The following is a 26094-nucleotide window of genomic DNA, read 5'->3' on the forward strand; positions in this document are numbered from 1 at the left end:
AAACAAGAGGCTTTTTGCCTGCAGAAAGGTGTAGCTTTGACATCTACCAGCTAACTTACCAAACCGTGACCACCTGGTTTTGCCAGGTTGTATCATAAACAAAATACCATTGGCTATTTTAAAATCCTAATATGTCCACCCTAACCTGTTTCAAAACCACATACGTCAACACAGGGAAGAAAATTGTGTTCATCAAACCATATTGTAGAGTATTTCAGGTTCACTCTGTTCCAAGCATTTTTCCTAGACAAAATACTCTCGCTGTCATAAAAGTTGTAAAGTTTTTGTGGCAGCTCATGCATAGTTGCCAAGTCCGCGTATTATACGCGACTTTGGGCTTCTTTTTTTGTAAAGTTTCGTGAAAAAATCCCAGGTCGCGGGTTGCGGTTTTTGGACTTATTTAAAAAAAAAAATATGGTTGCTTGTTTGGGAAATCTGACAAGCAACTTCGTTTCTTTATTTACGTTCGCCGTATTCTCCAATGCATTGAATGACACTCTGTCTGCTCGCAGTTAATAGCCAACCAGTGCAATAATATAAGTGCTGTAGCGTAATTTGCCAAATGTTCCTCCCCCTCATTGGAGAAAATCACGTTCAAAAAGAAGGCGCGTGCCGTGACGCTGTAATCCAAGCGATGACAAGTAGATGTAGAGGAGTGGGATGACTTTCTTTTAGCCTATTTTAAAATTTTTACAATGTTTTTGTAATGTATTAATTATCACGGGCTGTAATAAAAAACAAGTTGCCCTATGAATGGCCTATATTTTAGTAGGCTATAAATATGTGGCTATATGTTACAGCTCCTCTTTGAAGCTCTTGTGTTTTTCTCCTTTTCCATCTCTCCAATCCTATTCTGCACACAGGTGATTGGAGATGAGTTTTGTTCCCATTTTTGTTGCAGTTTGCTGATTTTTGTAAAATAGCTTCTGTTTTTGCTTTTCAGATAAAAGAGTGGTTTCAGTTTAATATGTTGCAGGCTCATTTATTGGTAATAAATAATTGATAATAAATATTATTGATGATAATAAATCATTAAAAAAAATTGGGCTTGTTTTGGGCTTGTTTTTGAAGCAGCGGTTGCTTATTTGTCTTGCTAGAGTTGGCAACAAGTGAGCTCATGCAGCTATTAGAATACTGTTTTCTGTAAGCTAAGAACTGAAAGCCTTACAATAACAAGCTTGTTTTTGTTCCTCAACTATTTCATCCATCTCACAGTTCAGAGAAACGCTTCCCCTCGTCTCACCCTGTCACTGTTTCTCCCACACTAATTAAAACACCCTGACTGCTAACCCAATTTGACTCTCCATGACCAAATTGAGTTAGCTCACATTTCAAACGGATCTTAACTCTATTTTTCTCTTCCTTCAAATTCAGCGGCTTCAAACGTATTTTTCCCCTCAGAAGTTGTTGACGCGCAGCAACGGGGATGACAGAGAGCTCAGTATATGAAACTAAACACGGCGACTGCCAAATCGATTCTCCCACAGACACGTGTTGACGCGCGAGTGTTACGGAGCGTGTTTGTCAAATGTAGTAGCCTTACAATAACAAGCTTGTTTTTGTTCCTCAACTATTTCATCCATCTCACAGTTCAGAGAAACGCTTCCCCTCGTCTCACCCTGTCACTGTTTCTCCCACACTAATTAAAACACCCTGACTGCTAACCCAATTTGACTCTCCATGACCAAATTGAGTTAGCTCACATTTCAAACGGATCTTAACTCTATTTTTCTCTTCCTTCAAATTCAGCGGCTTCAAACGTATTTTTCCCCTCAGAAGTTGTTGACGCGCAGCAACGGGGATGACAGAGAGCTCAGTATATGAAACTAAACACTGCGACTGCCAAATCGATTCTCCCACAGACACGTGTTGACGCGCGAGTGTTACGGAGCGTGTTTGTCAAATGTAGTGAGCGGTCTGGGATGGATAAGGGTGTGTGAGTGCCGCCATATGGAATGTGGAGTATTTTGAGCTCATATTCCCCACATCAGGTCAATAAGGTCAGCCTGGAGGTCAGCGGTCAAAAGCTTTGACCTCGTGAAGTGAGATGAAGAAAGGAGAGTGATATTACCTCATGTTTCGGCCACACACACGCTCTATCTAAGTCTTTGCAAATGTGCACACGCTTACACAAACAAGCACATGCATAGTTTTATATGCTTTATGTTCACAACATTCCGAAACCAGTGAATGCCGAAGTCTCTTTGGATTCCATGCTTGACTTTCCCATGACAAATCCCTTTAGGGATAACCCACCCCTGTTCCCCTTCTCTCTCTCCATCTTTGTGTCTCACTGTTTCTCGTTCTCCTTCCCAAATAGGCCTATTTTCCTAAGTGTTCTGTGGTAAATTAAGTGTCTGTGTACAGTTTGTTTGGGAACAGTATGTTTGGGGTGTGTTTTTGTGGGTGTGTGAGTGTGATACTCAGACTCTGAAATCCAGTCACACAATGACACCTACACAGATTTCACCACAACACAACACAACACAGCACAGCACAGCTGTATCTGTCCGTCTGCCTGCTGTTTTATCTGTCCTTCTCTGCGCCTCGATAGCTAGTTACACAACAGTTCCAGTTCATTTTAGGGAAGCTAGTTTAAAACTTGTCAAGCTAGATGCTAAACCTGATTGAGATTAATTAATCTTCAAAGTATGTTTCTGAAAAAGTAGCTAGCTCTGCTACAAGATACTTACAAAATCAACTTATAGGGATCGTTCACCCTAAAATGTAAATGCTATCATTTAATCACCCTCATGTCATTCTAAACCTGTATAAAAAAAAAATTTCCCCCTCATCCATACAATAGAAGTCAATGGGTGCCAGTGTAGATTGGTTACAATTGTGTTCTTTAAAATGTCTTCTTTTGTGTCCACAGAAGACAGAAAGTCATACAGGTTTGCAACAGAATCTTCGTAGTTGGGTGAACTGTCTCTTTAAAATGTAACTATCCAATGACATAATGTCTAATTTTGTCAGTGCTCTATTTTCTGGCAAGTGCTGTTACGATGGCAAGACAATGAGGGTTTATGAATGAGTGAACTCGTTTAGGATGATGGCAGTAAATTTGAAGAGATCCATTTACACTAAATGCAACTAAGAACTAGAGTACTTGGATTTAAATACATATTTCAATATAAAAATGCTTCACCGGGACTTGGATCGGTGAGTCTTTTGTTTATCCGTCTATTTATATGAGCTATCAAAATTAATTGATTCAATAGAACCGGTTCAATAGAAGTTTTAATGCTACATGTGAGAGAAAGAACAGATTCGGAAAAAACAGTTTACTAGAATTAATTTTAATTAGCAGTGCTACATTTGTACCTCAGGTGTCGACAGTGAAGCTTTGCAAGTTAGTAGCATCACAAAGTTTAGTTCGTTGCACCGTAACAATCTGTTAATCTGATTGGTCGAGCAGCACTCTGTTATGTAGTCCACCTTTTTACTACTACCAGGACGACTCTTAAATATGTGAAAAAATAGTTCAAAAATGCTTCACCGGGACTTGGATCGGTGAGTCTTTTGTTTATCCGTCTATTTATATGAGCTATCAAAATTAATTGATTCAATAGAACCGGTTCAATAGAAGTTTTAATGCTACATGTGAGAGAAAGAACAGATTCGGAAAAAACAGTTTACTAGAATTAATTTTAATTAGCAGTGCTACATTTGTACCTCAGGTGTCAACAGTGAAGCTTTGCAAGTTAGTAGCATCACAAAGTTTAGTTCGTTGCACCGTAACAATCTGTTAATCTGATTGGTCGAGCAGCACTCTGTTATGTAGTCCACCTTTTTACTACTACCAGGACGACTCTTAAATATGTGAAAAAATAGTTCCCCCCCCGTTTCTCCTTTATTGAGTTTAAATATAGAGTGATCAGTCACATGACATTTACATCTCAGATGACTGGCGGAAGAAAACAAAAATCGGTTTACATACTTTCAGAGGTCCTGCTCCAGCTGAGCAAGTACCATTGAGATGAATGGTAGATCTTCAGGTATATTAGACCTGAAGGTGAGGTGAGCTTCTGCGTGTTTATTGAAATATTTGTGTAGGTGTATTCCAGACTGTCAAAGAGGGAAAGCGCAGCGGGGTTTATAGGGGTTTATAGGGGTTATAGTGATGGTCTCCATGACTATAATGCAGCACACGCATTACTCTCTCTGCTCGGCTCAGTGTGAACGCTGCGCTGGTATTTCCTGTTTATGCTGTAGGAGAAATGCCCTTTGAACTTTTCCAACATGCACTCCCTCAGGACACCCCAGTTCTGCACTCCGGCCCCCTGTCCAGCCTCTCTCAGCATCCCTTTGTATTCAGTGCAAATAACACAATCAGCGTGGCCTACACTCGCCAAGATGTTTAGAGTCTTTTGTGGTTAGATTTGCGTGTTTGTGAATGAGTGTGTGTGAGAACCTCAACACCTGGGCATCACAGACGCTTTTCACCCCTCTGAAGATAAATGAGCTGATGTATTCATTAGTAATCACTGCTTAAGTCACCAATACATGCTGAGTACTTCAAGGATGGCTAACATAACTTTATCCTAATATTTATACCAGCAAACTTTCTTGACTGAGACAGAGAAGAATGATGTGTTTTGTTCCTTGTGTTGAGATTATATACATGCCTGTGACGGTGTATTTACTCGACACTGTGAATAGATTGTTGACATTTGGCCATGAAACAGCAGACACAGTGGGTGGGAAAGACCACAGCAGTCAGAGAAACTGAGAGAGAAGTTTGTGCGTAAAAAGATTCAGATCAATAGGTGGACAGCCACTTGAATAAAACAAAGAGTGTGTGTTTATAAATGGAGTGTCGTGAAGTGCTTCTTTAGTTAATACAGGCCTCTTGGGGAGCTGAAGATGTATAGTTTCACACGCCGTGAGTCTGATCTGATCGAGTCAAGCGGATCGAGAATGGTCCAGGGGAGTGGCAATCCAAGTTTGTGTGTGTGTTACGATGGCAAGACTCGCATTCCTGCTACTGTAACCCAGAGGAGGGCTGAAAGTAGCCGCCTTCCCTCCCTCCCTCCCTCTCTCCTTGTCCTTCTCACCCTCCCTTCCTCCTTTCCTCCCTCGCTCTCCCTCTCTGTACCACTCTGTAATTAAACGATCGTATGGTGACGCTAAGAATTTGAGCAGAAGTTAATAACCTACAGAATTACGGAAAGAGCTTGATTAGCTAAAAACAGACATTTCGAACGGTGGACACTTGCCTCTTCTCCTCGATTTGGCTGTTTTCTTCTGCGTTTCCAGCTGAGGGAGGTGTCCTCTACAATTCTCTGTCACCCCAAGCACCCTTACAGATCGCCGTGCCACCTCTGGGTATGCCAGGGGTAAGTATGTCTGCTGACCGTACACTCAAGCATATGCTATGCATCACTGTCTCAGGTGAGTTTAGACAGTCATGCGCAACAGGTGTATCTCGAATGATGCAGTCGCTTGTATTGAGAATACATTTTTGCTCATATTTGGATAGAAATGGCTGATTTGTTTCTTGTAATGTTGGTGAAAGAAGTCATGTACACGAGGCTGCGCATGTTGTGTGGTTTGTTTAGTAGCGCTTATATAAAGTGGTTAGAAGTTCTTAAACTGATCCGTTAGTTGCAGCTTGTGTTGATTGGTCACTGAGATCTGCGTTTCGTTTCGGTGGGTTTGTGGTGGGAAGGAAACTGCTAGTCTGGCAGAGTTCAGATTAGCGTGTGCACACAGAGTAGCATTATAATCTGGATTAGTGGTTTGAGGTCTGAAGGTGGTTTACACCATTAATCAGCCCAATCAAACATCAGCTAATGTTGATTTTACATTCTTGTGTGTTTGTGCACAGGATGTTTATGGTTGCATATTGGTGTGTGTGTGTGCTCATTGGTTGCAGTTCACAGTGGCGTTCTACAGGGTACTTTGAAATTTCAAGTGTTTCGTTGCGTTTGCAGGAACGTGCGTTTGACATCAGTTTTTGCATGTGTGTAACATGAGTGGTTTGTGTGTTTTAAACCTACACAAACCCACACAAACTGTATACAACTAATTGTGTGCACGTGTACTTTTTATGCAAGTATACACCAAAGTTTTAAGTGTGTATTTCTTGCATGCATTAATTAATTCCAGTTGTTCAGCATGTGTGTAGGTGAGAGATAAGTGAATATAATTGTTACATGATGTCATGTAATGTTAGTATTATTTCATAATATTGTTAGTATTGTTTGTTAATGTTGTTGTAACATTTTGATAGCGTCACTATAGCAGTCCATGGTGGATTCCTGTTTTTCCACTCTGCTGGAACACACTGTCTGTTCAACCTTTCCTGTTGTGTTTCTCGTACACACTCCACTACAGTGGCCTGGATAGTGTGTGTGTGTGTGTGTGTGTGTGTGTGTGTGTGTGTGCACATTGTTGTTTCTGCTTTGATTGAAATAGTTACAAGCAGTTCTTTGGTACGAAAACTATTTCCTTAGACTAATAAATATTAAAATTGTTGTTGCTTACCCTTTCTTTACCTAAGGCTTAAACACATTGTTTAATCATCTTTGTTTTTTATTTGCATGTATGAGCTATTCTTTGAAAGAAAATGAGAAAGAGGAAAGTACTATGCCAGCCTTGGCATCGCAACCACACATTCCTCTCTATTAGATATGGATAGATTTACAGGGAGTTTCATGTTTAGCTCTCAAGTACCCACAGGATATTGCCAGATATGCTTCATAGCAAGAAGTAACATTCTAGTAACATGATAATTGTTTTTAACTTCATATTACAAAAGAATTGTAAAATGGACTTTGTATGGTGTATGCACATTGAGATGGATTTTTTTTTTTTTTTTTGTAAAAATGGTTCAATTGAAATTCCGCTACTTTTTCAAATATATGGTTCCAGATTTCACACAAATATTGGTTCCAACTATTTGTGCAATGGGATTTTCTGCTTATGTAGAGCAGTATTGTAGTCAAGAAGTTGGACAACTTTCAAGACCATATTTGCTTGGTCTTGGTCTTATCTTGAGAGTTGTAGACTCGACACTCTTCTTGTCTTGGTCTTGACTCAAATGAGCTGGTCTCAACTACAACACTGATGTGGAGCATTTCAAATCGGTCATAAACAATTCCACTTTATTTTGGCTTCTTTCTTTAAAAGCACCTGCCTATGTAGGTAGTAAAGAACAGCACAGTATGTGTTAACAGAATTTTCCTTTTGTGTTTCAGAGATGCCACTCAAAGATGGCAGCCTGCTCCTGGATCCAAGGCTGCCATGTTGGTGAAAGTTAACAGCATTGGAAGAAACCAGTCTCTGGGTCCAGCTACTGCCCACCAATTGCTCCACCTCAGCCCCACCAACATTAGCACTTCACCCAAACCAGGTTACACAGCGCAACTTGACAAAACCGGTCTGCTCAGCAAAATGGCCGTTCCTGGAGACTCCAAGCTGGGTTACCACCTCAAAAGGGGGGATGCCAACTTCTGTCTGGTTTTGCCCACTACTAGCTCTTCCTCTTACTCTGCCCACCAGCGCTCTGGTGCAGGTACACCTCGCCCCTCCTCTCCTCAATACGGAGCTACACCATCAGCACCAATCTACGATGAACCTCCACCCATGGATCCCCCCATTTACGATGAACCCCCAGTGGAAATGGAAGTAGAAGGGGCGCACCACTTACACAGAGTTCCCTACTCCACCAGTCACAGCCTGCCGAGAGGAGCCCAGCCTCCTAAACTCCTCCAGTTCCCCCATTCCAAACACATCTGCAGCTCCTCAGCTAGTGAGTACAGTCCGGCCGGCCGGGAGTGCATCAAACACATGGTGAACGTGGATGCAGCTGCATCCAAGCATCAGCCCCAGACATCTAACACTATCGAGGGGCCTTCAAACACATCCAGTCCTCAAATCCAGCCACAGTCTCCAGTTTCTGCCCTGATTAAGAAAGAAGTCTCTCTGGAGAAGAAGCAATCATGGAGGCTGTTGGAGCCCCGCCACAGCCGTCAAAGCAGTCTGGCCTCTCAGGAGTACCCAGGCCCTGCTGCCATCACGTACCAGGACTCTGGCTACTCCACTGGGCCATCCCCAAGTCTGAGAAGGAAGAACCGACGTCTTGCAGCTCTGGGCACTGGGTCGGGTCGACCCGGGTCGGTGGGCAGCAGTGGGGAGTTGAATGCATTGAATGAGAAGCTGATGGCGGAAATGAGGGCGGTGGTAAACCGTTCCAATGCACTACATGGAAGCAAGGTTAGTCTGGACACTGAGATGGGTTCAGAGGCCTCTGGAAGTACTGCCCGCTCCCTGGTCAGTTCATTGAAGATGGGGGCAAGAGGGGGTGAATCGAGGGAGGATGTGACATCAAGTAACCGATCACTGTATAGGGGCGGGGGCAACAACCAGGGCGATGTTGTGTTGTCGGCACTGGTGACAGATGGGCTCGGAGGCCGGCAAAAAAGGACGTATGAGAAAGTGGATTCGCTGGAGAAAAGCGTAACATCGCAGACCAGCTTGTCCTCCCCAGAACCACCAAGGTCACCTTCACAGGTATCAACACTTTTTGCAGCTGTCCACTTGCTTATGGTTGGTCGAGTGCAGCAATCTGGCTTATCCCCCTTTTCACCAATTTGTCATTTATTCCTCTCTTTTTTAAATCACCCTTCTCACATTCGATGGTCCCACTGTGTTTAATAGAGTTCCTTGGAGTGGAAAAGCAAAACAACACTTCCCATCCGGTTGTTGTAGAAACTATGCAGGAGATGGCGAGTCTTGGAGTTTCCTAAGCTGAAAAGGGTGTGAATATTCCATTCTAGGGATATTTACTTTTTCCGTCTGTCTATGTGTGTGTTGTGCTTAGATTAATAGGATTGTACGAGGGCCAGTTGTTTTTCTCATGTGTTTAGTGAGCATGAGACTGATGGACGGGGAGATGTAAAAGAGTCAAAAGTAAAGAACAGCTGAAATGTGTGTGTGTGTGTTTGATTGTATGTTTGTGGGGGATGTACATATGGCAATCGGGTAGCAAGTAGGTCAGTGTAGAGCTTGAGAACCAAATTACTTTTTCAGACCGTCGTCATGGATGACTGTATTTAACGTAGAGTGTGTTTTATGTGGATGAACACATATTGGTCATAATAAAGGCAGATAGCCTACATCATTTGTTACCTGCCACCAGTCCACATTGTAGTGAACTTTATAGCAAAATTGCTGCCTTTTTTAGATACCCTGTCACAATACTGAAACTACTGACACTGCAGACAGTGGAACTTGAGTAATCTGCTTCGTTATACAATTGAAGTCAAGCATAAACGCTTACGTCCAAAGTATACTTCGTTTTTGTACGTGTACGCTAGCGTACGCATACAGTCGAATGCGTAGCCTTTCAAAATAGACACTATTTCACTAGCGTGCGTGAACACAGGTGGTTGACACATGCACTCTAGAAAGGTTCATCTTAGTCCAGTGTCTGTGCTCTTTAGTTTCCGTCTCTAAAGTTTCATTTTCTACTGTGAAACAGCGGCCTGGGCCACACCGTGGAACAACTGATTAGTGCAAAACACATTCAATGCGCATGTGAGACCTGCACATACAAAAGTAGGCAGTTACACAAATCGGGTGGTGCGTGTACTATTCTAATGAAGAAATTTGTGTCACATCACACACACTGTACATGGAACCTCACGTATGCGTAAAATCTGAAGTATACTTTGGCCTTTACTACAACCAACAGTGCAGGAACTTGAGCAATTTCATCACCGTCATTATGAGCATACCTTTAGAAGGCAGCTGCAGTGCAGCCCACCAAGGTTTGAAATAGAGTTGAAGTGTTTTGTATTCAGGTTCTGCATTTGATAGCATTAGCATCCGTGTTAATGCTGTTCATGAAGTCATTCCCTCACGAGTGCTGGAAAAACTGGAACATAAATTAACCTTTAGTCTGTGCTCCACCAGAAACAACCTGTCTGTTTTGAAACATAACAGAAGTACAAGCCCTGCTGCTATTTGCAGAAAAATTGAGAAAGCAAAACAGAGCCCGGGTCAGTCCCCTCATTCACTCAGCCAGGTGTTGTGGTTGTATGAGACAGTCGGCTCTTACAGCTCGCTGTGATTAGGCACATTCGGGTAATATGTTTCGATGTGTGTGCTGACAGTTTCATTTGTCATTACTGTAGTGCTCCACGTGTGTTTTGGCTTCTCCTGGGGAGCATAAGTTGGTGGAGTTAATATTATGGATCTTAATACACTAGGAGAGGTTTGTCATCATTCAAATGATCATAAACGATTTAAATAATCACCTGTTAAACTTTATCAAAATGACCATTTTCCTTAAGTATTATGTAGGTCTATGTTAATCTCTGTAAATAGATAATGATTATTCAATATTTCAAGTTTATTTAAATATGGCCAAATTTATCTGTAGTATTCAGCCTCCTCTGTATGTCTGCTGGCCCTTTGGCTTTTTCTTCTTGCCTTTACATGCCTCATTACCTTCATAAGTCTTTTTCTCTCTCTCATACTTACATGTCTGATTAAAATACAACAAAAAATGTAAAGGTTGTGAGGTTGGAAACATTGACTCAGTGATTTGGTTCAGAGCAAGCTCATTACATCTTGATGGAGGCAGAACCTCACTAATGTCCAGATGCATGGAGAAACGCTCCATTCTTACAATTTAATATGACCACATTGTTAAATCTGTATCACTTTGGGCACAGTGTCACAGTGATGTAATGCCAGGGGGCGCCAGGGCATGAAAGGAAACCCTTATGTTACGGGAATATACCACAAATGTAATGTGCTGGATATGTATGACACTGCATATACAGACTACATCATGTTCATAACCTGTCATCTTTCATTGACTATTTTTGTAACCATAATAATGTCAGCATGATTGTGTTTGGTTGTGTCACATGCTTGGCTGACTCAAGAATCAAAGGTCGTACATTTCTCAAATTAAATTTCGATGTTTTTGTAGATTTGTCTGCCCTGCGTTAAACTGCGGCACAGTGTGACACGATCACATTCACAATCTCAGTCAGTCATAGGGTTGGGAATCGAAAATCGAAATCGACCAGAATTGGATACTTTAGGTCGGGAATCGGATACTTGTTGTCAAATAAAAATTTCGATTCCGCCTACTGATTCCTATGCGCTTTTTTTTTTTCTTCATCTGTGAGGAACGGACCTAGCGATCTGCCAGGACCTTGCTCGCTAATCTAAGCACTCCAAAGTTTGGCTACATTTGCTAAGTATAAATATACTAAGAAAAAAAAAAAGCTAAGTATAATATCTGTGATAGCTAAATATGTTGCAAGAGAGGTGTCACCACCAACATGACAAAGCACTTTAATTTAATAGATCGTTAAAGATCGCGAACACTATTCAAACACCAACATGATTCTATTCCTAAATTACAATGATTCGTCTGTTTCATTCCTCAAACTTTGACGTGTGCGATCAATGTTGTGATCACTTGGTTCGTCCGTGCAGCGTACGATCACACCAGTGTGATCTGAACATTTAAATTTGCGTTCGCGCTGCCATTGACCTAAAGAGAGGGTTGGGGGGGATAAAAAACAAACTACATTTATCCAGAATCATGCAGTTCTATTTTGCACACAAACAGCTCTTAAAGAGTCCAGTTTTTATGTAGCCTGTTGATTTTTGTTCATGGTATTCAGCTCCAATAAATGGTTTGCTAAAAAAGAGACACGGGATAAATGTTTGATATTATTTAATCACATTGGAATCGAAACTGGGAATCGAAAAGAATCGGAATCGGAATTGATAAAATTCAAACGATACCCAACCCTAGTCAGTCATGATTCATTTAGTCCACAAACGACGGTATCTGATTACCAGTTGGACATCAGTTATCACAGTTTGAGTAGTATTTGTCTGGTCATGTGATTTCAAAATGGCTGCCTCCATGAAGTGACCCACTCCATGTTAAACAGCTTTTAGTCTTTTTAAACGCCACAATCGACTGCTAGCTCGCATTAAAAAATTTTAATCCAACGGCCACATCTCAAAATTAATCATAGAACCAAGACATACCCTACCTACATTTTTTTTTTCATTTTCAATAATCCGTTATACTTAGATGTGTGCTACAATATGGAAGAAAAGATCTGTTGCTACTTCCATTCTATCGTGACTATTCCATTGGGATAAACACATTTTTTTAGAAATACTATTGAATTATATATGTGTATGTGATCATTTTTACATGAGAGAAAAATACATTATACGGTCATTAAATTAATTTTCTTTAGTGTGGAAGAAATCGGGCCGGGGTTTTTGAGCATTAATGAGTTGGGAGAGAGGAGGAAAGAAGAGGGGAGGCAGTAATGTTTGATGTTAGGATGTGATTTCCATATTGGGTCACCTATTTAGGGATCGAGCGTAATCTATGTGAGCGTTTCCAGTTTTCTGCAGGGAAAGTGTAAGCCAATCGGCTGCAACCTACACAACACACGCACTCAGATTCAAGTTCCTGCGGCAGTCATGATGATGCAAATAAATGCTAGAACAGCTGCATCCATGCTGACATCTTTCTGTTTCTCAATCTTTCTTTTTGTCTCCAGACAGGAACACTGGAATCCAAAACTCTGCAGGACATCTCACCCCAGGACTGTGACCATGACAGAGCAGGTCACGGAACTGCCCACCTCGCCCATAAAAACAACAACAACAGTCCCCCTCCTTCCGTTGGCAGCACGGGTTCCGGTTACCAGTACCCGTACACCACCCTCAGCAAACCTACACCCGACGCCAACATGGAGGACTGGGCCAGCAAGAACCTTAACCAGCACACGCAGGGCTTATTTCGCCGGCGCGTCTCCATTGCTAATATGCTGTCGTGGAACCGTGGCTCCATTAAGAAACCCATGCTGATCACCAGCGACCGGTCTGTCAAGAAGGAAGCCTGCGAGATGTTCAAGCTGGTCCAGGCCTACATGGGCGACAGGCCGGCCAGGTTTGACAAACGTCACGCAGCCCTTCAGGTGGTCACGAAGTGCTGGGGGATGCAAGGCTTGAGGGACGAACTGTACGTACAGTTGGTGCGACAGACCACTGGAAACTTGAGTATGAGGAGTTTGGAGGCAGGCTGGGAGTTGATGGCCATCAGCCTAGCGTTCTTTTCACCTTCGCCCAAGTTTAGGCTCTATTTGGAAGGCTACATCCAGCGACACATTGAGCCCAGTAGTGATAAGAAAAGTAGGTCATTTCAAATATTTATTATAGATAAATGCCACTTGGTCTGATGTTTTATGTCTAATGCAATTGAATTCATACATTTATAAGTGTGGTTTAAGTGTCCAAATACTTAAGCCAAATAGGGCCAGTGTATGTCTTGGATAGTCCAGTGTTTTTGTTTGTGGGATAGGGAAAGGACACACACAGGGGAGTGTTTATATTTTAGGCTGTCCCATATGGATTCAAAGCCTGAAACACTTATATACATACAAACAGAGCAGGCCAATATTGGTTACACTGCTAAAATTATTATGGCATTGTGCCTACCCAAACAGGATGTAACGCTGTGGAGGAGAGAAAAATAAAACGCAGGGGTTACTGCAGGTCAAACGTCACAGGTCATGGAACAATAAAGTCATGTATTGTTCAGGCAGACTGTCGGGGGGATATGAACGTTCACAATTAACAGTTTTATTGTATCTGACAGTTCTTCAGCACATCATGGAGCAGCAGGACATAAAAAACAAGAAGAATTCAAAATCCAGGAAGAAGAGGAGACAGAACAATGAGGAAGAAGAGGATGAGGGTGAGTTCATGGTGGAACGAGTCATTTACACAGACAATCAGGGAAACGTGCATACAGACATGAGAAATCTTGAGGAGAGATTTTGGCAGTAAGTATAGAATTACAGAATTGACTCCCTTTCAGTTCATAAGTTGGCATTTGAAGCGAATAGGCGACACCTGACAGGAATCTGTCTATCTTTCTATCTGTCTGTCTGTCTATCTATCTATTTATTGTTGTCTATCGTTCTGTCTTTATCTATCTATCTATCTATCTATCTATCTATCTATCTATCTATCTATCTGTCTATCATTCTATCTATTGTTGTCTATCGTTCTGTCTTTATCTATCTATCTATCGTTCTATCTATCTATCTTTCTGTCTGTCTGTCTGTCTATCTATCTATCTATCGTTCTATCTATTGTTGTCTATCGTTCTGTCTTTATCTGTCTGTCTGTCTGTCTGTATTGTTCTATCATTCAATCATTCTATCATTCTGTCTTTGTCTATCGTTCGTTCTATTGTTTGTTCTGTCATTCTGTCAATCGTTCTGTCAGTCTGTATCTATTATTCTATCCTTCTATCAGGCTATCATTCTTTTGTTCTGTCTGCCATTCCATCCGTCCGTCCGTCTGTCTTTCTGTCTATTGTTCTATCGTTCTATCTATCATTCTGTCTATCTATCCTTTGTTCTATTGTTCGTTCTATCATTCGGTCTTTATCTATCATTCGGTCAATTGTTCTGTCAGTCTGTCTATCTATCGTTCTATCTATCTATTATTCTGTCCTTATATCAGTCTATCGTTCTTTTGTTCTGCCATCCATCCATCCATCTCTCTATCTCTCTCTGTCTGTTGTTCTGTCTGTCTTTTCATTGAATACGTAGTGAACGCGGTTTCATGTTTTTTTTCGTGTTCTGTAAGCTAAAGCGTCCTTTATCTTTAACTGAAAGAGAGGCTCCCAAACACTCCCACTCATAGACACCGTCAAGGGGTTTGGTCTACAGTGTATATAAGGGAATCTTCCTGGTAACACGTTTGGCTGAGGAGGGACAGTATTAATGATGCTTTGGGTCCGCTGGTGGAGGAGGACCACTCAAAGAGGGAGCAGCTGGCCGAGCACAGAAGGGGTGTATCCCCCTCCTCTCTCGCTCTCTCTTTTAGAGGCAAGATTAAAGCTTTGAGCAACAAGATGTTCTGCGAGTCCCACGCTTCCCTGGCCCGTAGCCAGACTGCGCAGGCATAGAGAGAGAGAGTTCGTGGGTTGAGAGGCAACAAAGATCCTGAGAACGTCTTTCAGTCTTGAAGCGAGAGTGATAGGAGATGGAAAGAGAAAGAAGAACAGGCAGATTGTGACAAAAAACGGAGAACGGGACATTTTTATCAGGTTACACCCTCAGTGGCTGCCATCCAACTTAACCCTCAGCTTGTTCTTTTATCTCTCGTCTATATTCCTCTCGCACACAGTGAGCCTTTCTCAAGAGCCCCGCTCCAAAACAAAGAGTTTGACGAGACAGCTCTGCGTGGGCTCTTAATAATGCAGCTCCAGCCTGGCCTCGGTTAATTACACTGTGCGCTGTCTTCACAGGGGCAGTGCCACGAGACATGTGCTCACTTCAATATCACCAGTTAAGTAATGGCCACTGTCACTGTTTGAGGTGGAAGTGCATGGCTAAAATGAACTCTCATTGCCCAGATATCATTTAGTACTGAATACTTATTACAGAGGCAGCACATCTGGAGCAACCTGAAGTGTTTTGCTTCATAAGATGGTGATGGTTCATGGATCACCTTTTGTGCGGTTAGAACCTACAAACCACCAGCCCTGATTTTTTGGTTCTTTAACTGTTTTACATGTAATTCTCTAGCGCATGACTTTCCTTTTAGCAGCCGCTGGCTAAATCCAGCCCGTTTTATCATTTTATTACTACCCTCTGTCTGACTTTGATGAAATCATTGCACTGCCTGATACATCACAGTGTGAAACTCAGTGAGGGGTTCAGAAGCACTCCGCATTCGATATTTAGCGGTCTGCATTTCATATCTGAAATGGGAGCAAGTGTGTTGAACCCTCTGGTGCTGGTGTCCACTTAAGTGAACATTTTTAATCATTCAGGGTATAATGTTATCTTCAAACCACCATGGTTGATAATCATTGATCCTTAACCATAATTTTATACTGCATGACTTTTATATGTCATTATGACGTCATAAATTCAGTATCCATCCTCCATTAATCTCATTCAATGAGTTGCAGTGTCATTAATTGCATAAAGCAACAACAGCATTACCACATTAAAGATGCACTCCTTTAGTTTCAGTGTTTGATTTCCGTTGGATTGCAGCAAACTAGGTTTCATGTGCAACTGGCCTACAATCAACAAGATCGCGATCTTTGAACTTCATGGTCAAGATTACAGAATTTGTGGGAGGACTTATGGTGGCATCATTGTTTGTTCGAGTGATGAGTTGCAGCTAAGCCAGAAAAACAGTGGCTTTTCAAATCCCAGCGTCATGCGTGTATGTGGAAGCCAAATGTCAGCAATGTTGTTGCGGTTATAGTGGATGGAAAATACAAAACAAACAAATTCACTTGTCTCACACTGCCGTCACTAAACAGTGTTTATTTGTCTCATGAGCTGACTGAAGTGCCGCCGGTTTACTTTAGTCATCCAAAGCATTGTTTTGGCTGGATTGGAGCATTCCATGTGACACCTCTGCACCTTCCCGCTCTCTGACTGGATGCTGGGAATGTTCTGGAACGGCAGAAGGAATGTGGCTTTACCGTTGCAGGGTTTCAGCAGCTGTCTACCAGCACCGTGTGCCCCAGGAGATGGCATTGTGGGAAGGGCTGGAGTTCAGAGGCCCTTTTGAAACCGAATAAACACTCTCAGTGGACTTTATTATATGATGTGGCACTGTTTTTTTTTTTGTAAGGCTCTTTTACTCTCTCGCTCTTGTTTTCGGGATGTTTTGTGGGGGTGTGGCTTCCTCCTGCCTCCTGTTAGAGGTGCATTGTGGGGGGAAAAAACCTGTATGTGCTGAAAGGACTGCCGTTACAACACTGACACTATTTGTATGCAAAACAGCCCTCATATCAGCTCATTTCCTTTCTCACGGTAAATGCTGAAGTGTCCAAACTGGCATTCTTTTTCTTTAAGAGGTCGATACTAAAAGTGTTTAACTGAGGATGAGAAGCAGCACACATTCACAAATGAGTCCAAGAGTATACGTGATGAAAGAAAGAATATATATATATACACTCCATTTAATTGATCGAAATTACAGTGAAAACAGTGATATGTTAAAATGTTATTATAATTAAAAAACTATTTTCTATTGGAATATATTTTATGTAATTTATTCCTGTAATGCAAAGCTGAATTTTCAGCATCATTACTCCAGTCTTCAGAGTCACATGATCCTTCAGAAATCACTCTAATATGTGACCCTGGATCACAAAACCAAATTGATAAGGGTCAATTTTTGAAATTGAGGTTTATACATCATAAATAAGATGAGTAAATAAGCTTTCCATTGATGTATGGTTTGTTAGGATATGACAATATTTGGCTGAGATTCATCTATTTGAAAATCTGGAATCTGAGGGTGCAAAAAAATCAAAATACTGAGAAAATCACCTTTAAAGTTGTTCAAATTAAGTTCTTAGCAATGCATATTACTAATCAAAAATTAAGTTTTAATATATTTACAGCAGGAAATTTACAAAATATCTTCATGGAACATGATCTTTACTTAAGATCCTAATGATTTTTTGGCATAAAAGAAAAATCGATAATTTTGACCCATGCAATGTATTTTTGGCTATTGCTACAAATATACCCCAGCGACATAAGACTGCTTTTGTGCTCCAGGGTCACATATGCTGATTTGCTGCTCAAGAAATAAATCATGATACATTTAATTTAATGCATCCTAGGAATCATAAAGACCCCAAACCTTTGAACGGTGTATCATTCCTGTGTTATAAATTCACAGATTTTTGTCCTACCTACCAAAACCGACCTCTATACTGTATGATGCTGAGTGATAGAGGTCTGAGGACTGATGAAAAGATGAAGCAAGAGGGTCATACATCAGGAAATGTAAGAATAACCACATCGAAGGGAAAGTAGAGAATAGAACGGCTAGAAAATAGAGGCTGTGTCACAGAGAATTGAGACAGACTCTTGTGAAACATCTGACCTGCTCGTCTAACACGAGTTTACAGCTTCATACACACACACGAGTCATCAGAACAAGAGCTATAAATCTCACCATCTTTGTGATTCAAAGACGGGCAATAGACGGTCTCATACAGACCCTCCTGTTCTTGTCTGATTTTGGGAAACTTTGACGACAGTGTGCGTTTATCTGTTTTATGAGGGTTTTCTTCAGACATTTAACTGAAAGAAACCTCATTTGTCTACATGTGGACTAGCTTTTTAGTAAAAAAGTACATCACTTGCCATTTCTTCGTAATTATTTGCTATATTACTTACACTGAATATATTTTCTCCATATTTGATGATGTGTTAGTACAAGACACATTCAGACCGTTTCTCCATGCACATTTTATAGATAAGCCCATTTCATTTGACTGCATAATCCATTATGTTAATAATGAAAACGTAGCTTTAGGTTTGGACAATGTCTTGTCAGACATGTTAAATGTGTGAGGTTTTTGAACTTTGCATAGATTTCACTAGTTGTTTCAAGTTATTTCAGCTGCTAAATTAAAGAAGGAATGCTACTTTTGTTTTCATAGTAAGCTTGTTTGACTGAGAATTTTGTCTTTTTCGATTTTTATCGTCAACATTTTTCCCCATATAAAACTGTTACTCCCTCTTCCCCTCCGGTATTTTGTCTGAATAAATAATACATAATACTTTAAAAATGAAAATCATTTGCGTTAAGTGCTACAAGTGAATTTAGGCATCATAACATTTATAATGCACGAAAAATGGATATTCATTTTGAGATTTACAAAAATTACATTAACAGTAATTTATTTATTAACAGTGTTAATAAATTATTAATGAGTGATTATCTTTAGGTGAATGACAGCAAATGTGATTTAAGTGTAAAAATAAATGTTGCAATTAAATATACAACATTGGGCTGATACTAAGGAATACAATTTAAAAAAATCTACTCAAGTTCAAGTTATATTAAAAAAAATTCATTAATACTTTTTATTCAGCAAGGATGCATTAATTTGATGAAAAGTGACTAAAAAGACTTGCATTGTTACAAAAATGTATATATTTCAAATAAATGCTGTTCCTTTCAACTTTGTCCATTAAATAATCCTGAAAATAAAAAGTATCATGGTTTACACAAAAATATTAAGCAGCACAGTTGTTTTCAACAATGCTAATCAGAAATGTTTCCTGAGCACTAAATCAGTATATTAGAATGATTTCTGAAGATCATGTGACACTGAAGACTGGAGTAATGATGCTGAAAATTCAGCTTTGATCACAGGAATACATTGCATTTTATTAAATTAGAAAACAGTTATTTTACATTTGTAACAGTATTTGACAATATTACTGTTTTTACTGTATTTTGATCAAATAAATGCAGCCTTAAGAGGCTTCTTTCAAAAACATTTAAATAATCTTACCGACCCCAAACTTAGTAGTTATATTGTTCATAGAGTCTATATAATTCGATATCACTACATTTTATTATTTCTTTTGTTCAAATTGCAATGACAAAGTATGTACTATGTCCCTTGTTCTGTCTGTAGGGTCTGAAGAAGCCCACTCTGGAGGAGACTGATCACAGTCGAAACGCCATCGTGACCCCGTCTATGTTCGGCAGCGCTCTGGAGGAGATCATGGAGAGGCAGAGTGAGCTCTTCCCCGAGAGGAAACTGCCCTGGGTGCAGGTGCAGCTCTCTCAGTATGTACTGGCCCTGGGTGGAGCCCAGACGGAGGGCATCTTCAGGTGGGACATAGACAGAGAAACAGGAAAGAGGGCGTATCATGGTGTTACGTGTTTCATATATAGCAAATTATAATGTTATTCAGACTTTCTAATTGCTAAACTACATGGCCATCCTGAAGTATAAAGATTTTACTTTCTCATCCCTCCTTCATCAGTTTTTACAACACCCCTCTTCATCCGTGAAAATACATGTAACAGGGACATGTTTTCTTTAAATCCTGTGCATGTCGGCTCATCAGGCCATCTTAAGCCTGTCACATTGGCTCCACCTTGTGGTCAAGTGATCCAGCACACTATTCCTAGCCTGGTCCCACATAGTGTGTGCATGTCCATATGGTCCTCAAGATTTTAGGGTGTCCCATTTGTCATTTTATGATTCAGTAGGCCCCTTCATTGCTACAGTGTAGCCAAAGTGTGGAGCACAAGGGCTGAGGGCAGCATTTAGGACAGGGCTTTAGTGCTATTGAAGTGTCCAAACACTTCTGAGCATTAAATGAGGTAAACAGCATTCAGAAACAGAATATGTGCATCATAAGCAGTCTTGGCTGAAGCTGTTGTCTTCATCCTGCAGAGTACCGGGGGATATTGATGAGGTGAATGCGCTCAAGCTACAGGTGGACCAGTGGAAACTTCCAGACAGCCTCTCTGATCCCAATATCCCTGGTGAGATCAAACATTCACATATATATCGTCTGTGAGACCTTTAGATTAGAGGTTTTCAACCTTCTTGATTTGAAGGCCCCAATAACATTGTATTCCCCAATATATAGGCTATGATATATTCTGTATTTCTGCTTGTTTTCAAGCTTTTTATTAGCAGAAACCAGGGTTATTGCTCTATTAAATGCATTTTGTGATTCCAGAAGTTTTTTTTATATTAAAAACCATTATTATTGACATGGAAAAATTACAGTTTACCACTTAATTTTTTTTTTTTAGGCATTTAAATTTAGATTTTTAATATAATGTTAATAATATGTATTAACATATTAATATAATAGTAATAATAATTAATTTAAAAATGTAACTAGTCTGGTTAGTTTTACATTTTTAGTTTCTGTTGATTGTTGTAGCCGGGAGATAATTGTTCAGTCTACAAAATACTGAAAATATGTCTTTCCACAAATTTTCAGCATACAAAAAAATATTGTCTGTTTTGTCCTTGCCTGTTAGCTTTTTAGTATCTATTGTACTGATAAAAGTTGATGAAATGAATTATAGCAGATATACAGTATGCATTAAATATTTAGTCTTTCTCTTCAGTGGAAAACAAACCAAAAATATTGGACACATTTTTCAAATACTCTCTAGAATGAAAACAATCCACTCACACTAATTACACGTGTCACTGATTATTAATAACAAGTAGCAATTTAGGGGTTTGCTTTGTAATTTAAATACAGTTGACAAGTTTGTCGATTTGTTGCTCCAACAATGTTTCTAAAAGAACTAGAAAAGGAAGTTGTTCATCAAACCATTTCATAGGGTCGTTAAAGATCTATCCACTATAAGAAGTGCATATCTTTGTGTGATATTGCTGAATAATGCAGCACAGGGATGTAACGTCTCTCTCTGTTTCTGTGTCAGCGTCTCTGTTGAAGTTGTGGTACAGAGAGCTGGAGGAGCCGGTGATTCCTCAGAGCTTCTATAAGCAGTGCATCAGTCGCTATGAAGATCCAGATGCAGCCATCAGAGTGGTTCAGTCGCTCCCACAGCTCAACAGACTCGTGCTCTGCTACTTCATCAACTTCTTACAGGTAATGCCCTGCCATGTGAACACAACCCTGTGCGGTGTTATACACAATGACAACGCTTAATTCAGCTCTGTGTCTTTCTCTCATGCCAGGTCTTTGCTCAGCCTGTGAATGTGAGTAGGACTAAGATGGATGTGAATAATTTGGCGATGGTCATGGCTCCAATCTGCCTGCGCTGTCAGTCCGATGATCCTCGAATCATCTTTGAGAACACACGGAAAGAGATGTCCTTCCTCCGCATACTCATCGTCCACTTGGACACCAGCTTCATCAAGGGCTTAATCTGAGAGTCGCGGTTCATTCGTTATTTTGCGGCATAGCTCCGAACTGAATCTGTATGAGTCATTTGAGTGAATCATCCAGGAGATGAAGGGAATCAGGATGTTCTTCCGCTCCGAGAATCATCTTTAAGCATCATATTATTAGTTCGGACAATGTCTCTCTCAACTAATCCAGCTTTGGCTCAATGTGAATCATCCTGAACTTGACTCTTGGGACTCTTCTTGAAGCCAGACATTATTTGAACTGAATCAATTGACTCGATTTGATTCCACAACAAAACAAATGCATGACGTTTGTCTTTTTGGGTTTGTTATTTCTTCTGTTTTTTATATTGATTAGCAGGGAAATACATCCTTTGGACAGTCATAATCGTAATAACACACATGCAATATAACCTGCAGCGTTTTTCTTTAATTTAATATGGTATGAGTGTTCTGATTATTTAATGCTCAAGTATGAGTGCGGGGAGAATTACTAGCTTCAGTTTTGTATGCAAGGCTGAGCGCAAGAAAGAAAAGGTGAATTAATATTGCAGAGCTGTGGACCACAAAGACAGCTCTGAAATACTTAGCATGGTGGTCAAAGCTTGAGGTCTGGTGCCTTACATGAGAATGATCGCTGATGTATAAGATGCACAAGTGCCCATGTACATAAACACACCCTCCGTGTTTCTGACTCCAACTGAACTGGTACCACAAGCAATTTTCAATCTGTCCCTCACAGTACTTTTCCCAGTCGTCCCATTAAGAAATAGAAAATTACACCTCCAGATGTGGTTCGGCTACATCAAAGATGATTATGCAGAACTAAACTGTAGAAAACTGAACCAGGAACCAGACTGGAACCAGGAACTGTTCCTCTCCCAAGATAGCTACTGCTCACTGGCCCACTGAAAGTTAACTAGGTTTCAGTTGATCCAGCAGCTCCAACATCAGTGGGTGGCCAAGAATGTTACGCTCAGATTTGCCCAGGTTTTTTTTTTTTAGGCATTTAAATTTAGATTTTTAATATAATGTTAATAATATGTATTAACATATTAATATAATAGTAATAATAATTAATTAAAAAATGTAACTAGTCTGGTTAGTTTTACATTTTTAGTTTCTGTTGATTGTTGTAGCCGGGAGATAATTGTTCAGTCTACAAAATACTGAAAATATGTCTTTCCACAAATTTTCAGCATACAAAAAAATATTGTCTGTTTTGTCCTTGCCTGTTAGCTTTTTAGTATCTATTGTACTGATAAAAGTTGATGAAATGAATTATAGCAGATATACAGTATGCATTAAATATTTAGTCTTTCTCTTCAGTGGAAAACAAACCAAAAATATTGGACACATTTTTCAAATACTCTCTAGAATGAAAACAATCCACTCACACTAATTACACCTGTCACTGATTATTAATAACAAGTAGCAATTTAGGGGTTTGCTTTGTAATTTAAATACAGTTGACAAGTTTGTCGATTTGTTGCTCCAACAATGTTTCTAAAAGAACTAGAAAAGGAAGTTGTTCATCAAACCATTTCATAGGGTCGTTAAAGATCTATCCACTATAAGAAGTGCATATCTTTGTGTGATATTGCTGAATAATGCAGCACAGGGATGTAACGTCTCTCTCTGTTTCTGTGTCAGCGTCTCTGTTGAAGTTGTGGTACAGGGAGCTGGAGGAGCCGGTGATTCCTCAGAGCTTCTATAAGCAGTGCATCAGTTACTATGAAGATCCTGATGCAGCCATCAGAGTGGTTCAGTCGCTCCCACAGCTCAACAGACTCGTGCTCTGCTACTTCATCAACTTCTTACAGGTAATGCCCTGCCATGTGAACACAACCCTGTGCGGTGTTATACACAATGACAACGCTTAATTCAGCGCTGTGTCTTTCTCTCATGCCAGGTCTTTGCTCAACCGGTGAATGTGAGTAGGACTAAGATGGATGTGAATAATTTGGCGATGGTCATGGCTCCAAACTGCCTGCGCTGTCAGTCCGATGATCCTCGAATCATCTTTGAGAACACACGGAAAGAGATGTCCTTCCTCCGCATACTCATCGTCCACTTGGACACCAGCTTCATCAAGGGCTTAATCTGAGAGTCGCGGTTCATTCGTTATTTTGCGGCATAGCTCCGAACTGAATCTGTATGAGTCATTTGAGTGAATCATCCAGGAGATGAAGGGAATCAGGATGTTCTTCCGCTCCGAGAATCATCTTTAAGCATCATATTATTAGTTCGGACAATGTCTCTCTCAACTAATCCAGCTTTGGCTCAATGTGAATCATCCTGAACTTGACTCTTGGGACTCTTCTTGAAGCCAGACATTATTTGAACTGAATCAATTGACTCGATTTGATTCCACAACAAAACAAATGCATGACGTTTGTCTTTTTGGGTTTGTTATTTCTTCTGTTTTTTATATTGATTAGCAGGGAAATACATCCTTTGGACAGTCATAATCGTAATAACACACATGCAATATAACCTGCAGCGTTTTTCTTTAATTTAATATGGTATGAGTGTTCTGATTATTTAATGCTCAAGTATGAGTGCGGGGAGAATTACTAGCTTCAGTTTTGTATGCAAGGCTGAGCGCAAGAAAGAAAAGGTGAATTAATATTGCAGAGCTGTGGACCACAAAGACAGCTCTGAAATACTTAGCATGGTGGTCAAAGCTTGAGGTCTGGTGCCTTACATGAGAATGATCGCTGATGTATAAGATGCACAAGTGCCCATGTACATAAACACACCCTCCGTGTTTCTGACTCCAACTGAACTGGTACCACAAGCAATTTTCAATCTGTCCCTCACAGTACTTTTCCCAGTCGTCCCATTAAGAAATAGAAAATTACACCTCCAGATGTGGTTCGGCTACATCAAAGATGATTATGCAGAACTAAACTGTAGAAAACTGAACCAGGAACCAGACTGGAACCAGGAACTGTTCCTCTCCCAAGATAGCTACTGCTCACTGGCCCACTGAAAGTTAACTAGGTTTCAGTTGATCCAGCAGCTCCAACATCAGTGGGTGGCCAAGAATGTTACGCTCAGATTTGCCCAGGCTGAATTAAACTGTTTCAGAAGAGACTTAGGCCAGAACCATACTCTACATATACTAAGTATGCAAATGCAAAAACACACCAAGACATGCTGCGGTCTTGTTGTACAGGTGTTTCTGTGCCACTAACATTACAAAAAAGTAATGAATTTTTCCTGAAACACCTCTCCCATATGTCATTGGTCAAATATACAAATAGCTCTGCCCCAAACTCACGCCATTGGTTGAGCTGTTTCCATGTCAGGCTAGTAGTCTAAATGTTTAAACAACGTGTTTACATTTTTCAGGGGAATCAATCTACAAATGAGTTGTCGCTGCATTATTTTGGGATATAGGAAAATACTTGACAAGGATTTTTGCATTACTGTGGGCTTACTGAATTTACTCAAAGTGGATATATATATATATATATCCTTTATATAACCCTCAACCCTCATTCACTATTTCCTAAATTAGTCCACTAATATAGTCCACTTGAAGAAGTGATTGAATACTAGTGAGCTGGAAGCGGACGCCATTTGTTGCGTGAATTCACTTGGCGCGACACTTACAGTGAATGGGTATTTACTAGTGGTTAGCCATTGAGTGTACATCGGTCGTACACTTGTTGTTACAGTGCATTATGGGATTGAGAGTGAGAGCACTCTTAATGTCCACTATGGTTTTGGACACCACTGCATGGTGGCAAATGGCAGTCCTCTCAGATCATCTTGGACACGGGTTACCTTCAGATCTGTGCTCAGATCCTTTTCAAACCTACTGCAATGACAGCTGTTTCCCTGACTGAGTCAATTGACCACAGAATACAGTTTATGCTAATGTTGGCTATAGTGCCCCAAGTGGCAAAGCTGAGACTGCAGTGTGCACTTGTATGAAAGCATTTAAAGACTATTACAGGCCTTCACATCAACACTGGTAGCATTTCAGTCAATCACATGTCCTATTGATATAATGTGGGATCCCCCAACAGCTCTGCCTGTGCTTTTGTATATAGACCTCTCATCTGACTGATCGTTGTGTTTATAAAGCTCAATGGTGAAAGTAAGTGAGCCCCTTCCTTGTTGCACTTCCCCCTCAGTTCCTTTCCCTTAGTGGGTCTGTATCATCTCTGCAGAGACTGATACTCCTCCTGCACTCTTACTGTAAATGACTGTCTTATTTTGTTCTCTGTGTGAGGATGCGTGTGAGGAGACAGCAGTGAATTATGGATGTGTGTTTAAATTTGCATAGTTTCATAAAGAACTCTGAAATAAAATGTGTAAATTTGTATAATTGTGCAAAAGTGGTTGTGAGTTTCACTTCCTTGATTTGTCTC

At 40.4% G+C, this 26094-nt stretch overlaps 3 protein-coding genes across 4 annotated transcripts in view; all 3 read left to right on the forward strand.

Moving 5' to 3' along the window:
- Window positions 1–15288, forward strand: part of LOC107593985 (rho GTPase-activating protein 39-like) — a 61891-nt gene extending 46603 nt beyond the window's left edge. The window contains exons 1-5 of one of the 2 annotated variants that reach the window (XM_016283916.1): window positions 5094–5339; window positions 7203–8517; window positions 12561–13194; window positions 13661–13759; window positions 14902–15288. In XM_016283916.1, the coding sequence (XP_016139402.1) occupies window positions 7249–8517; window positions 12561–13194; window positions 13661–13759; window positions 14902–14921 (2022 nt within the window). In that variant the 5' untranslated portion in view covers window positions 5094–5339; window positions 7203–7248 and the 3' untranslated portion in view covers window positions 14922–15288. Of the gene's footprint in view, window positions 1–5093; window positions 5340–7202; window positions 8518–12560; window positions 13195–13660; window positions 13760–14901 lie in introns of those variants that run through there. The other variant, XM_016283908.1, reaches the window with a different exon arrangement.
- Window positions 15289–19388: 4100 nt separating this feature from the next.
- LOC107594037 (rho GTPase-activating protein 39-like) lies at window positions 19389–26054 on the forward strand. Its single transcript, XM_016283969.1, has 5 exons — window positions 19389–19692; window positions 20264–20355; window positions 21280–21449; window positions 21539–22699; window positions 24783–26054. The coding sequence occupies exons 1-4, from the start codon at window positions 19556–19558 to the stop codon at window positions 21731–21733; spliced, it is 594 nt and encodes a 197-aa protein (XP_016139455.1). The 5' UTR covers window positions 19389–19555; the 3' UTR covers window positions 21734–22699; window positions 24783–26054.
- Window positions 23271–26054, forward strand: LOC107594048 (rho GTPase-activating protein 39-like). Its single transcript, XM_016283979.1, has 2 exons — window positions 23271–23532; window positions 23622–26054. The coding sequence occupies exons 1-2, from the start codon at window positions 23320–23322 to the stop codon at window positions 23814–23816; spliced, it is 408 nt and encodes a 135-aa protein (XP_016139465.1). The 5' UTR covers window positions 23271–23319; the 3' UTR covers window positions 23817–26054.
- Window positions 26055–26094: the final 40 nt, after the last annotated feature.

This window comes from Sinocyclocheilus grahami, unplaced genomic scaffold (genome assembly GCF_001515645.1).
Source record: "Sinocyclocheilus grahami isolate Dianchi unplaced genomic scaffold, SAMN03320097.WGS_v1.1 scaffold10.1, whole genome shotgun sequence".
Lineage (NCBI taxonomy): Eukaryota > Metazoa > Chordata > Actinopteri > Cypriniformes > Cyprinidae > Sinocyclocheilus > Sinocyclocheilus grahami.